At 39.0% G+C, this 15533-nt stretch overlaps 1 protein-coding gene across 1 annotated transcript; it reads right to left on the bottom strand.

Annotated features, from left to right (window-relative positions):
- Positions 1-13573, bottom strand: LOC121516475 (moesin-like). The gene is made up of 15 exons (XM_041797777.1): positions 13478-13573; positions 12778-12825; positions 12494-12577; positions 12322-12417; positions 12039-12161; positions 8411-8562; positions 8225-8308; positions 7964-8110; positions 6029-6125; positions 5248-5411; positions 4981-5111; positions 4634-4794; positions 4138-4230; positions 1722-1955; positions 1-165 (listed from the first exon to the last, which is right to left on the bottom strand). The coding sequence occupies exons 1-15, from the start codon at positions 13559-13561 to the stop codon at positions 1-3; spliced, it is 1863 nt and encodes a 620-aa protein (XP_041653711.1). The 5' UTR covers positions 13562-13573.
- Positions 13574-15533: the final 1960 nt, after the last annotated feature.

The raw sequence follows: 15533 nt of genomic DNA, 5'->3' as shown, positions 1-15533 counted from the left end.
TCACATAGACTCAAATTCATCAATGCGTTGTTTGGTGTTGCCCTGACGAATCAGACGTAGGGTCTTGTACTTGTCACGGCCCGCCTTCACATTCTCGGCGTGGATCAGGTCATTGAGGGTCCTTTTGGTCTCGTCTATAGCTCCAGCCAGCTCACTGCTGAGGAACTGAAAGGGAACACAAACACACTGTGAATGAAATCCTCTTTCCTGAGACTCTTTGGGAGACTATTCAGAAGCTTTGCCCCTCTCCCCTCACCCCTGTACTCCCCTGTATCCCAATCTGAAGACACTCTATTGTCCATCATTATTAAGTCCATTTTTCTCTTGAGCCCTCTATGCAACATCATATCTTGTTTTTGTCAGACAATAATTATTTGCATTGTAAAAGGCCTGAATGGTCTGCAAATTTGTACCTAGTATGAAATCATCACAAAGATAATGTACCTGCCGAAATGTTTAATTAAGTAGAGTGCACTTAGTTCTTAGTAAAAAACTGTTTTTTTTTTTTTTTTGTAGCAATTAAGCTGCCATCTTTATGGCGGAGTCAAATCCTCTATATGACTGCAAAAACACAACAAATGAGCAAAAACTCTTTCAAAATCCCTAACAACCATGCACCCACAAAAATATGCTTTTCAATCCACACACAGCAAGAGACACAACAAAGAAGAGGCAGCTGCCATGGCTGAAAATGCTTAACTAAGACACAAATCATGCAGGCACATACACCTCATAACTCTTATTAGACCTAATGTTTTCTAAATTAAATTGGTACTTTAGGAATTACCATAAAAATACAACTGGAGTAAGTGATTAAGAGCCAGAGCCTCTCTGGAAACAAGACAATGAGTCAACAGTAAAAGGCTCTGTGAGGCGGTGCTTGGGCACAGAAGTGCTTAGAGCTAAATGCTAATGTCAGCTTACAAACATGCGCACAAGGATGATGCTAACATACTCCTGTAAGCTGTTTGTTTTCTTCCAAATTCACCTCCTAAATTTAGCAATGTAACATTAAAAGGTCAGGGCTACAGACAATACCTATGATGGACACTCATACGGCTTTGCAGATTGTTGGCCAAATCACATTTTGACCTAGTGGTGGTGTTCGATGAAAGATAAGGCCATAAGTGAGGACTTTTGAATTTAACCAGCAGGTAAACTGGGCCATACATCTGAAAATTGTTAAGAAATTATACTCAGATTCAGAAATGTCAACACCAACACAGCACCACACTGGAGCCATGTAGATTAATCATTTTAAGACCACGGACTTGTGTAATGCTTTCCACAGCAGTGTGTTTTATAATTGTTGAGACATTTCACAAAGCAGGATGCTGGAGAGGGAGCAAAATATCACCAAAGCAGGAATAATTCTCTGTGCATCATAATCAAACAAAAAATAAGAAAATCGCCTTGGGGAGAAGATGGGTACTCTTTTTGTTGGTGGTATTGTCAAGTAGCCATTACAGTAACTCTAGATCAAGGCAGTGACGCACTGGTCTAAGCATGCAGCTTTGGTGATGCCAGATTTCTTGAGGACATTATTTAATGAACTTAGAACCAGCAAGTAAGGAAACCGAAGGTATTTTCAGATCCATTTGCACCCTGTAAATCTCAAGGAAAAACCCCAGCCCGTTAATCTCTCACTAAACCTGGCTACTGACCCAAGGGCCAGAAAGAGAACAGCAAAATCGGAGATTCAATCAGTTACTTAACCTTACCTTCAGGTTATTCTGCAGTCTCTGGTTCTTCGCAGCCTCTGTTATTCTCTTCTCCTCGCTGCGGTCTCTGACCGTGCCTGGAGAGGTCAGCTCGGCACTTGCCTCTGCGCTGCTCTCATCTGTCTCATCATGCTCGTGCATATGAGGATGGACTGAATCCTGAATGTGGACACCCATGAGTTTAGTCTTCAGGACTTCTTTGGTTCGCCTCAAATCAGCTTCGACCACAATCGCCTGTCAGCACACACAATGGATAACAAACTGCATGTGACGCACTTTTTTCCCTCAAATGTCATGTACTCTAATATTAAATGGGACGCTTGTACTCTGGCACAATTGAGTCACAAAATAGGACACTAAAATAAACAGAACTCAAAGCTAAGTGGATATTTCTTTCTCTATAAAGATGGACAAATCACAGTCACTGATTAACCTAACGAGCATGTCTTATAATGTGTGAGGAAGCTGGAGTACCTGGAGATAACACACACAAGCACAGGGATAACATGCAAACTCCACACAGAAAGGTCCAACCTGACTGAGCCAGAAACCTTCTGAAATGCAGCAATGCTATCCACTGCACTACCATTGAGCCCAGTAACTCTACAGTTGAGACAAGCACCCCTTGTCCCAATCCCACCACACCCCTTGTCCCTTAAACTTAGCCCTACTCCTACATCTAGGGGTGATGTGTCCCGAGTGTTATGGGAAATGCCTTGACAATCATCAGCAAGATAACTGCTCAAGAAGTCAGTATTTTTTTGTATAAGATCAGTCAATGCATGACAGTCCTTTTATTCCGAATTAGCATTTAGAAAACACTCTCATAGAAATGCTCGGTAATGTGTCTGTTTAAGTAACTACAGTCAATGACTAGTAGTGATGCATCAGGAGCTTGAAGGGTTGTAGTACTCTCACTAGTAGTGAAATGGGGATCATCTGAGTGCAGTGAAATGTGTCTCATGTGATTGTAGTATAAAGACACCTGTATCTGGAAGGTCCAGTCACAGGATAATCAGTATTCCTGGCTACCATTACACCATGAAGACAAAAGAACACTCCAAGCAACTCAAAGAAAAGGTTATTGAAAAATATGACAGGGGATTGATACAAAAAAAAATCCAAGACACTGATAATCCCCCAGAGTTCAGTTACATCCATCACAAAGAAATGGAAGAAATATGGCAATGTGTAAATCTGCCTAGATCAGGCCGTCCACTCAAACTAAGTGACCGTGCAAGAAGGAGACCAGTGAGAGAGACCGCCAAGTCACCTACGACTGCTCTGAAAGAGTTACAAGCTTCAGCAGCTGAGATGGGAGAGACTCTGTATATGACAACTGTTGGCCAGGGTCTTTACTACGCAAAGCTTTATGGGAGTGTGGGAAGGAGAAAGCCACCGTTTAAGAAAACTCATTAAATCTCAACTAAAGTTTGCCAAAAGGCATGTGGGGGACTCCATGGTCCAAGTGGAATAAAGTTCTTTGGTCTGATGAGACCAAAATGGTGCTGTTTTGGTCATCAGACAAGACGCTGTGTTCGGTGGACATAACCACAAACACAGCATCCCCACTGTGAAGCACGGTGGTGGCGGCATCATGCTGGTGGGATGCTTCTCAGCAGCCGGCTTGTAAAGGTAGAGGTAAAATGAATGCTGCGAAACATAGGGAAATCTTGGAGGACAATCCTACTGCAGCTTGCGAGAAGATTTATTTTACAACAAGACAAGGACCTGTAACATACAGCGAATGCCACACAGAAATGGTTTAAAGACAACAAGCTGAATGTTCTAGAGAATTGATTGGGCCTTTGCACACGTACTCAGTGCTGTGATTGCAGCTAAAGGTGCATCTACTAAATACTGACTTGAAGGGGGTTAATATCTATGCAGTCAGTTGTTATACCTTACAGATTTTTGTTTAATCGACCTTATTTTGTAGAAATCTGTTTTCAGTTTGACATTAAAAAGGTTTTTTGTCATAAAAAACAAATTATATTGACCATGATTAATTTATAAAATTAAAAAAGGGTAAAACATCCAAGGAGGTGAATACTTTTTATAGGCACTGTAAATCGGTTTCAGAGGATCAGAGGGCACTCGAAATTCAGGTGCAGGGGTAAATGGGAAATGGCCCTTAACTGTATTTAAAGATTTATGAACATTTTCCCACACATGCACTAGAGTTGCCTGAAAATAGAGTTTTTTTTCATCCAACCTCTGCTCCATAGACTTGCTTACTGCCTATAAAAATGCAGATAAATTCATACAGTCATATTTTTAAAGTCTACTGATATATTTATCTGCCTTTGATGCCTTGCTTCTATTTTACTGAGATCTAACACTGTCAGACAGCACTCTTAGCTCATTTTTGATTTCCCCTTTATATCTGTCTCATGGTTCTTTCATTAGTTCTCACCCTTTTCTGCCATCTCTTTGCCTCTTCGTCCTTTTTCTTCTTGGCATCTTCCAGCAGGGAGATCTTAGAGGTAAGCTCTGCCAGCTCAGTGGCCTATACACACACGCACACAATGGGAAGAGAGTTAAGAGTGCTCCTGATCTGAGGTCATTGTGCTCTGTCTATGGGTGCACATGTGTGCAAGCGAGATGGTGTGTGCACGGGTATGTTTAAATGCTGCATCATGGCTCAGGCTAATTTCCTCTCTATTCAAACGGGGGGAGAAAGGTTAAGGATTTAAATATGCTGAACTTCTGAATCATTTAATGAAATCAATATCTCCACAGTCTTGTTTGTAGCTTAGAGGTGGACACGGTCAATATATGTTAATGAGTCCTTTATCATAATATACTGAAAGATGACTTTACTGTTCTTTGCCTCTTTTGGGGTATGAGGAAAATCTATAATATAATTAAATGCATTCATTTGAAATTGAATGTGTGTTTTGCATACATACCAGGCTCTCCTGGCTCTTGATCTGGGATTCAGATTGGTATAGCAGGGCTGCTTTAGCTTCCATTGCACCTCTGCGTTCCTTTTCCAGACGCTCAGCCTCCTCCTGAGCAATTTTCCTCTCTTTCTCTAACTCAAGAGCTCTGCGAGTCTGCTCCTCCAGCTCTGAAATGCATACACACGTGTGAGACACACCCATCCCTCACAACCAGACATATCCACACAGCATAATCTTTGTAGAGATCCAAAAAGCACAAATATTTCAATGTACAAAGTATTTAAATGTTCTTTAATAAAAAAAAAAAACTAAATTCAAGTTGAGAAACATTTGTATTCAGAAAGTTGCCAGACCATCTTGAGCTCTCTTTGTCTGCTCTTCAATCTGTCTCAATCTCTCCATCAGCTCCATGGTCTCACGAGCAATCTTCTCTGTTTCCTTCTCAGCATTTTCTCGCTTTTTTTTCTCACTCTCGAGCAGAGCCCTGACAGGAGAATTGTGCATAAATACACATCTGAAAAAACTTTATCTCCTGACAGTTCACTCTTAAAGCAGCAAGAACACACTGTAAACTGTAAAAAAAAAAAAAAAAACGCCGTCATTAGTTCCTCCTTCCGTACCTCTCTTTCTGCCTCTTGTTCTTCTCCTCCCTGGCTTGGGCCTTCATCTGCTGCACCTCGATGGTGTCAGGTTTACGTCTGCGCATGTACAGGTCATGATTCCCCATACACAAAGACAGGATACGTTTGTTGATGCGAAGACGAGGCACATAAAAAACAAAGTCCTACAACACACAAAGAAGGAATCCGTGATTGGGTTGAATCGGGACAAATCATTAGCATGTCCTGTCTCTGTCTTACAGTTAAGCTTAGGTTTATATGATCTGAGTAGATCGTTTTGTTTGGGAGGATTTCATAAATTTGTTCTAAGCTCTTGGACTCTCATCTCGATTCTGTTCTTGCAGTCAGAAGCCAAATTGAAGTGTGAGGCTAAATTCATGTTTGTGTATGAGATCAAGTAGCAGCTGCTCTCATTACACTACTTTCTGTAATTTATGCATTTTCAAAATTGGTAACATCTCCAGAAACAACACTACAAGATTCTCTTACACCTCCTGTTTTAAACCAACAGTGAATAATTATGACAAGATTCTGCTTGTATGTAGCTGTGAGAATTCTTTCAGCAAAATTGCTGATGCTAAAATGACTACCACATGAAAGCAGCTTACATCCACAAACTATGCATTGAGCTAAACTTGGATAAACTCAAAGTTACAACATAGCGCAAGTCACACAAAGGCTTCCAGTCTGTCTGGCCTATAGGTGTAAAGTATAAACAACCAATTTTCAGTAGACTCCACTCTCATATGTGGCTGTGACAAGTAAACATACATTTACATACCGGGGCTTTCCTGTCGATTGGTTTGATGAGAAACTTCTTATCATTAAAGGAAATGTTTCGGATCTCACTCCAAGGGAAGCCAATCTTTGGGGTCATCCTGAAAATTGTGAGCATGGTTCACCATTAATGCCCGTAGTAGTATTGTAAAGTATAACACAAAATAGTATTTTTTCTTGTATAAAAACATTTAAAATGAAATGAATATGTAAAGAGAAGAAAAGGTCACACAACAGAAAAGTACAGAGGTTTTCTTCAGCATGCCAGACAACATGCTGTGATAATGCTTTTGTATTGGGGCCATGAAAGTTCTGAATCTTAGTTTGGTTTCTTAAAATGACATCTGTTATTGAGCATCTAAAAAAGGGATTGAGGCTGAGTGGGTTGTAATTAGATTTGGTTGTTTGATTTAACAACCAAAGTCCAAAGTACTGGAATTATTAACTGGATTAAAGAATCAGGAAAAAAATTGTGTTTTTGCTTGTTGTTTATCACTTTAGATTCTGATGTTGAACTGCAAGATGTAAAATCACAACTGTTTCGAATTTAAGCATTAACAACTTGCAGAATTTTTGCGCTAAAATGTCCACATTTTACACACAAGAGTTACTCTGATGACCACTCAACAGTCATTTAGTTACTCTGATGATCACTCAACAGTCACAGAGTCAATTTGATGGCACTAATCAATCTATTAACGTTAGCTTAAAACACTGTAGTTTAATACCTTACCTCATATGCATATTCTCATTAAATAATCTATTTAGCATACTCATTGATAATTGTATCCATTTATCATACTCAAATGCTGCTTTGTAGCTAATCCTTAGCTACATACTTGACTGTTTACTCTGCTTTATTCAGTGTTTTGTAATCAGGTTTATCAGGTCAGGTTTTTTACTTTTAACTTTTGGTAACCTCACCCACACCTTAACCCTAAACATAAGTTTAATCTGATTTTATTTCTAATTCTATTGGATTGACAGCTTACCATAGAAAATGGAAAATGGAAGTCCCTCTACTCTTAATGTGAGAGAATAAAAAAAACAATATGCCAAAACATTGTTCAATATTGCAATGATGATATCATCAGTAAACACAGATTCAAGAGTGCAAATTAGCTATTACTCACAGTATACGCATCTGTAGCTCTGTTCACATGTCTCGCCTACATTAGAGGATATACCCAAAAAGATTTTTTTCACTAATCTTTAACAAATTAATCAGAAGGTAGCTGAGAGCTATCTTAAGCTTCATTTAACTGCATCAAATTGGTGTGAAAGCATGGCCAGTATAGCCAGGCCTCCATCCAGTGGGTAATAACAAAAGCTGAGAGAGAGAAATTGCCAGTTTACATAAAATAACTTAATCTATTGTGATAATTTCCGGATTTCCAGTTATTGCTAATTCTCATATCACAATAATGATGACATGTCAATTATTGCACAGCCTGAGTTTATGGTCAAACTGTGAGGAATGAGAAAATGAGACGCATATTCTTATTATGCAGCATCCTTGGATAATCTTTTTTTTTCCTCTGGTGAGGTACAATTTTAACAAGTTCAGCAGGTAATATTGGAGGAACATGATTTCAGACCTAAAATATCACAATTTCATATTCTAATACCACCAAAGCACAGTACAATCAAGCCTAAGTGGAAATTGAGTGTCAGAATGAAGTTTTGTGAAGTTCTGCAGGGACTGCAGACTTCTGTATGGTATTTTGTGTCATTTTTTCAAATAATTATTGAGAAATTTTACCAAAAAAAATATCCCAAATTTCAGCTTAACTGCCATGCTAGACGAAATGACTTTAAATATCTGCACAAATTTCACTTCTAGAGATATTACAGCCTGGAATAAAGCAGCTGAACAACTGGCAAAATGAATATATTGTGTTTGTAAAAGACATAGAGAGATTTTTAAATGTTGGCTTACTTGTCCTTTTTGTCATAGATATTGAGCCCCAGCGCGTCCACTCCCAGCCACAGCTCTGATCCTTTCTTATTCTTGATGTTGAAGTAGTTTACCCCATACATCTCCAGATCCTGGGCTATTTTCAGGTATTCCACCATGGCATCTTCTCTGTGGTAAAGACCATTTAAATAAACTAATACACAATGCCATGCCAATTAAAAAAAACCCAACACCCCCCCCCCAAAAGGTAATGGCTAACATTTTGTGGTAGGATTTTAATACCTCGGCAGTCCCTTGTGCTCTTGATGCCACACCTGGATTCTTTCTTCCCACTGATTCTTATTCAGCTTGTGCTGCTCCAAAACCCTGGTGTTATCAGTGAAGAGGACATCTCAGTAAAAATTCAGCTGAGTGACACTGGAATTAAGCTGAACTCTGGCTAACACTAGTATCCACAGGAGTGAGTACCTTTGCGGCAGCAGCTTCTCTCTTGCCAGGTATCCTGGGATGTGATAATCTTTCCTGTAGTCTCCATGTTTAACCTGGACTGCATATGAAGCCAAGAGCACTGCAGTCTCAGGGGGACAGTAAATGTCATCATTTAGGATGCTCTCCTTTACCTACAAGACAGAAAAAGACATGAAAAAGATCTTTGACACATTAATCATTGATGTTTATTGCTGCTGTCTGTGTAAAGGTGTTTTATATAATGGTGTTGGAGTAAATCTCAATAAAAACAGGGTCAGGAATTCTGTTCTGGTGCTTTTTATTGCACATGGATCACATTTTTGTGTAAATACTCCCTCATGTACAGCCATCAAGGGGTAACAGGATCTCTGTGAGTCAGTGAAACCCCCACTGTTCATTAAGGAAGGACCAGCATCTTGTTTTAATTGTGATTCCTGAGGTACTTCTGCATTCACAGGGTACTGCTCTCTCATAAGACATTTTCAGTGTGGTATCCACTTTGTGTAGATCTAAATCATGTTAAACTGATTCTAATTGGTAAGTAATCTCTAATAACATTACACAACATTAACACAGGATACATTATTGTAACCTTACAAAGCAGATGGATTTGCCAGACTCCATGTCTGTCATCAGGCAAATCCATCTTGAAAAGCTCCAAGCCATAATCAGCGTCGTTTGAGGAGAACGAAGCAGTAGCAATGGGAAATTGTACTCAAAGCCGTTTGTAATGGCTGCCTCCACTGCGGTGATAAGTTCAGATATAGTGCTAGTAAAGCATCAGTTTTACCAGAACTTGACTGTGTTTCTGCATGAAATAAAGAATAAAAACAACCCTAAAGCTTTTTATGATGAGAAAGATGTTTTCACTCTTCTGCTGACCTGCTTCGGCATAATTTTTTGAGAGTTACTGTATGTGGTAATGAATAGTTTTACTATGAGTGGTTGTATACAATGACTGCTAGTGGAGTGATTAGCTCCATTAAGCCACAGTGTCAATTTTTCAAAACTGAAAAACATTTTATTAAAACTAGAAAAGCACTCCGAGAGCGCAGACCTCCATCATTAGCCCAGTAGTAAAGAATCCTTTAAAAAATTCCTGGATCCAGACAGAGATCTGGATCAATCCCAAAATGTAATCAGTTCTTCCTTATGCCATTTCTGACATTTCCTGAAAATGTCATAAAAATCCGTCCATAAATTTTTGAGTTATGTTGCTAACAAACTAACAAACAAATTAACTAACGAACCCTGCTGATCACATAACCTCCTTGGTGGAGGTAATAACAACAATACAACACTGAGAGCTCTTTATGGTGGAAAGATGTTTTTATCTCTTCTCATGGTCTGCCTTGGCATGAGTTTGCCGTTGTGTCCAATGGCTGCTTAACCTTGTAAAGCAGATGGATACGCCCGTTTCCGTGTTTCTCACTGGCAAATCCATCTTGAAAAGCTCCCATCTGAACCGTTTGGGCCTGGTTAGAAATTGACAGGACCAATCAGCGACGAGGGGCAGTACTTTCGGGCACGGCAGAGTCGTGACGTATGCAAGCAGCAAGAAGAAGTTGGTGCAAGTATGGCGGAAGACATTAGTGTGGATGCTGCTAAAGCGTAAGTTCTATCAGAACTTGACGACATTTCTTCTTTAAAAGAAGAACAAAGAACAGCAGTGAGTTGTTTTCTTTTCAAAAACGACAAAAGTTACGTACTGACATGTCTACAGTCACCATGGTTCGCGTTATGCAGCTCTCTATGGAGTTTACTTCGCAGTAGCTACTACGTCATGTGTTTCGTCGGTCTGATTGGCCTGTAAAGATGTGACAGACAGAACGTTTATCCAGTCACCTTCAGAGTTTTTTTTCAAAGGCTTTGCCTTTTCCTAAATGCTGTCTACGGGAGATTTACCAGATGGATGTGTGAAAACAAATCCATCTGGTGTGCCAGGTTAATGGCTTCTGCCATGGTAGCTATTAGCTAGCAGATGTAGATGTGGGAAAGTGGCAGTTTAATCAGAACTGGACCACAATTCTTTTTAAAACAAGAGCAAAGAGCCATGCAAAAAGCTTGTCATTTTGGCACGTCTCCCAACAGGCTTTGACATGAATTTTTTTCACAGAGAAGCTCCACCACTAACAATCTAACCCCTAAAATACACCAGATACATCTCTGCTTCAGCACGGCTGTGCTGCAGTTTGACTGTGTGCCCCGCTGTCTGTCAACACCCACTGACAGCGTTTGCAGTGCAGCACAGATCAGCACCACTGGACTGCTAGATTGCGAGACCAAGGAGTTTCACGGTACATACAGAATCACACTTGGCCGTGCGAGCAGAAACTACTGAAGCGCCATAAAACATAATAAACACACTAAGCTATTTTTCTGAACTGCAGGAGTAGGATGAACTTCATTTGTCTCTGTTTTGTTCTTTCATATAGATTTTTCTGCGTCTACTATGGGTCAGTAATGCTTTATATATAAATGCGCTTTTTTTTTTGTTACTCTGACATGATGATTACAGGCTCTGCTATGCCCAAATGAGACTTTTTGTCCATGTAGTGAAAGGACATACAGTCTGATGTCAACACGGAGTATTTTATTTTGAAATTTAACCGGATATTTTCATTTGGTTTTGGCGACACTTCCTGCCCATTCGATCTGCTCCCTGCTGAATTCATGCGCAGGTCTCCAGCGTCCGGGAGAAATAGAAGTCCAACGTATCTGTTGTGGAGGGCTCCGGACTGCCGGAGCTCTGCAGAGCAGCGGAGATGGTGTAAGCTCTCTTATTGACTAAAACTGAAACCTATCTGCTCCGTTACCGTGTTGGAGCAGAGACGGACAGAACACGTATCAACATGTACAACATCATTTTGTCTTGTAGCTCTGATTAGCTCCATCGTGAAAATGACAGACCGAACATTCATCCAATCACCTTTTGAGAATTTTTTTGAAATGTCCTGCCCTTCCCAAATACTATCTATAGCAGTGTTAATTTAGTCGACTAAAGCTTTGACTAAAAATGTTTGTCAAAAGCCTTTTTTCCATGACAAAAACTAGACTAAGACTAACAAAAATAGATCTGTGATGACTAAAAATGACAAAAACTAAGTTTAGTTTTCGTCAAGATGATTAAAACTAGACTAAAATGTAATGTAATTTTTGTTGGACATTCCAAATCCAGGGTATTTCTCCACTGTGGTTTGACTCAGTCAAAAAACAATCCATCTATAGCTATGCTGCCTCTCAGCTGTAGAGAGCAGAGACCAAAGGTTTGGCAGGGTGCAGAGAACACACTACCATGATTTAGTACCAGATTTAAGCAAGAAAATAAATGCTTGGACTTAAAGTAAAGATGAAATGTTTTTGAGTGTTCATCAACTAAAATTAGACTAAAACTAAAAAGGATAGAAATGCCTAAAATGTGAGTAAAACTAAAATGCATTTCATTGAAAGACTAAATTTAAAAATAGCTGCCAAAATTAACACTGATCTATAGGAGTTTTCCCAGATGAAGGTGAAATATATCCATGCAATGGATATTTGAAACAGTTAATCTAGCGTAAGGTTAACATTATCCGGGAAGACAAACAGTATCTTCCCACATCAAGAATTTACTACATAATTCACCAACCTGAAGAAAGAAGAGGCGTTGTGTTGTCTCCTGGATCAGCTCATCTGCAACATCCTCGGGGTAAAACTTGGCCCTAAACTTAATCAACAAAGGGTTGTCCCTCTTCACATCTTGAGCTGTCACCTGGGTTTTGCAGCCCACAGGATGAAGAAATTAGACTAAACGGTCTCACTGAGGTGACACAGTGTTATTACCAAAGCCAAAACTATAATGAAATAATTTAAATCCAGCTCAAGTCATGCCAACAAGAAATGAAAAGTCAGCACACAAAATTTCTCCTCACCCTCTTGTTTAGTTTGAGCCAGGTGGAGAAGCCTTTACTGTCCAGATACTGGAGGCCAAAGAACCAGGTTTCCCTCAGCCCGATGGTCTTCACTATCTAAAAGCAACGATAAGAAAACAGGATCACACACTTGTCTGCGAAAGCCGCCACTTGATTGTGATTCAAAGAGTACCTGGTCAAAGAGCTGTTTGCCGGTTGTGCTGGGCAGGATGGCAAACTCCAGCTCAGCGTCCATGGTTGTAACGCGGACATTTATCTGCCAGAGAGAACAGTCACACTGAGATATAGGGTGAAAAAAATCCTTCCTAATCATTCATCTAGGTCACTGGTGAAGCATCAAAAACATGCAGAGAAAGACTTGGGTGAAAAAGCTGAAATAATTTAGTTTGTTCTTTCAAGCATTGCTAAATTTGTTGGTTCTTTGACATCAAAATGACCAAAAAGAGTGTTCCTTACATTCTTCTGTTCAACCAGGAGCATCCAATCGCAAGAGGTTGGTGGGGACTACAATCAAAAAATGAAGCCCACAGTATATTTTAGATTTAATTTTAAACATGGGGTTCATTCCATGATGAAAAAGTGTCCAACACTGCGTCAATAATATGACGCCATATAGTATTTTGCATATTAGTATCAAACAATATAAACACATCAAGGTACAGACTAAGTTTAGAAAAAGCAGAACAGAGGAGTCATTCTTTCTCCATTCCTTAAACTCTTCTGAGAGCAAAACAGCAACACAGGCCCTCATTAGTGACCATTATAATAGCATAATAGCCCTGATATATTCATAATTATAACAATAATGTACTGGTAAGCTTTGCTGAACTGATTTTTGCGATCAGTACTAAACACACAAGACCAGAAAGCTTAACTTTGCTACAGCATTTTTAGATGATTTTGTAGATGACGTTACAGCACACATTAAATCCAGGAACACGACCACAACAAAATTAAAGACATCTGGCAACTTAAGATAACTCCATATGTTTTGCTCTAAAAGTTTCAAATTTACCCCAGACAAATGCTCTCTCTGTCTGTCTCTTTAAATTACAAAGCAGATTCACAGAGTCTGCTTAAACCACAACAGTTAAAAGAAAAAACACTTAAACTACACTAAAACATAGTTACAAGAATAATGAAATGAGCTACTTACAGTAGACATTTGTATCTTTTTAATCTCCTGCCGTAACACTTCTTCAGAGAGGTGCTTGTAGTAGCCTTTTTGCTGTGGAGTCATATGAAACTGCTTGCAATACCTACAAGGATTATGCTGAATGAGAATGGACCATTGTATTATTCCCAAGTATTTCTCTCTGGTTAATCCAATGGCAGACCAAGGAGCAGGATATTTAAAGAGGCAAGCTTCATCTCTTGTGAACAGGTTTTTTTTTTTTTTTTTTTGCTTTAATTGATAATGTTTTGAATGCGCATCACTCATCCATGACCAAAGCTGGATCTTTGTCTCACAAACCTGTTTATATAGTGACATAGCTCATCATTAACACAGCAGCACCTGATGTTCTAGTGGCAGTGAAGGTGCAAGAACATTATGCTAATCTAATAATCCTTTCAGTTAATGTTTTAAGCATATGTTGTTATACAGTCATCTTAGGTTTAGTGTGGAAATGTGTTGGGTCTCTTGGCCTTCAGCTTACTGCTCAAATAACATGTGCTCACTGCAGCCAACAGGGCTGTAACTAAGATTTCAGAGGTACTGAGGTCATTATTTTTGAAGAGGCTGCATCATTCAATCACAGCTTAACATATTATTGTGAGATGGGTTTTAATTAGTTGCAAAATAAAAGCGATTTTTCTCAAATTTCGACTCAGTACAATTGTGCTTTGAATGTGTTTCCATTGAAGGGAGTTTTGGGCATAAGCCTTGCAATTCTTGTACAATTTCATCTCGCGAGACTCCGCTGCAAAGAAGCTTGACGCTCAAAACCCGCTGCGTGTTGGAACGGTTATGATTACATCTGCAGCCGTTGCCTTGACAACTCTGAACAAAAGACAAAGGCAACAGATGATAGTTCAGAGGCAAAGTCCGTATGTATGGTATATATGTGACGAGCATAACAGCCCTGCTGCAAAAGTGTATTAAACCGTTTTTTTTAACACACATTTCAGTTAAGAGAAATATTGCACCTTCCAGTGTTAATTTTGGCAGCGATTTTTAATTTTAGTCTTTGTTTTAGTCTTTACATGAAATGCATTTTAGTTTTACTCACATTTTAGTCATTTCTATCCTTTTTAGTTTTAGTCCAGTTTTAGTTGACAAAAAGTCCTCACATTTGAGTCTTTACTTTTTGTTCAAACATTTATTTTCTTGCCTAAATCTGGTACCAAATCATGGAAGTGTGTTCTATGCACCCTGCTAAACCTGAGGTCCCTGCTTTCTACAGCTGAGAGGCAGAATAGCTATAGATGGATTGTTTTTTGAAAGATTTACCCACAGTGGAGAAATATCATGGATTTTGGATGTCTGACGAAAACGAAACTGACTAGTTTTTGTCATGGATAAAAAGACTGTCGACTAACATTTTTAGTCATGGTTTTAGTTGACGAAATTAACACTGGCACCTTCCTCTATTTAAAAATTAGAGTAGGAAACACTGCAATTTAATCTAAATTTCAGTCACTTTCCCAGCCTACTCGGTGCTTAAAGAAAACTTAAAATACTTTTTACTTTTAGTTTGATAGATTTAATAAACAGTACTTCTACTTAGGTTTATTTTTACCAGAGTAGCATACTTTTACATGAGTACAATGGTCCTGTGCTCTTTTCATCACTGATTATTTATAAGAGGAACACATTTATTTATCTAAAAGACTGACTTAACTTTTGGACCTTTTGTTATGAGGCAGTTTTTTCTGAGCATAATAATTTTTAACTGACTGACAGGCTTGGATACAGCTAGTTCCCCTTACCAAATTAAAATGTAGGTGATGAAATTTAATTTCAAGCACTGATTGAACTTAATTATAGCTAAGATAAATGCTCACAGTAGCCTTGATCAATGAGTAAAGGGACTATTCATACAAACATCAAAGTGCAAGCCCACCAGAATTAAGGTTTTGCATCGTTTTCTACAAAGGTGTAGGCCAGCACTTACTTGGATATATTGAGTACAACAGGAATGCATCATGTGCTGGACTTTTTTTTTATAGTCATGGGAGGAAAGATACAGAAATTCAAAAACCGACTCCTT

Source organism: Cheilinus undulatus, linkage group 10 (genome assembly GCF_018320785.1).
Source record: "Cheilinus undulatus linkage group 10, ASM1832078v1, whole genome shotgun sequence".
Lineage (NCBI taxonomy): Eukaryota > Metazoa > Chordata > Actinopteri > Labriformes > Labridae > Cheilinus > Cheilinus undulatus.
This window is presented reverse-complemented; position numbering and strand designations above follow the sequence as displayed.

Bases quoted from the DNA above. Each gene is read 5' to 3' on its own strand.
- LOC121516475 (XM_041797777.1), bottom strand. From the start codon at position 13,561: ATGACTCCACAGCAAAAAGGCTACTACAAGCACCTCTCTGAAGAAGTG. The intron at 12,578-12,777 runs GTAAGGAACACT...TCTCTCTGGCAG, and splicing joins TCCTGGTTGAACAGAAGAAT to ATAAATGTCCGCGTTACAAC. The intron at 5,112-5,247 runs GTACGGAAGGAG...TTCTCCTGTCAG, and splicing joins AACAAGAGGCAGAAAGAGAG to GGCTCTGCTCGAGAGTGAGA.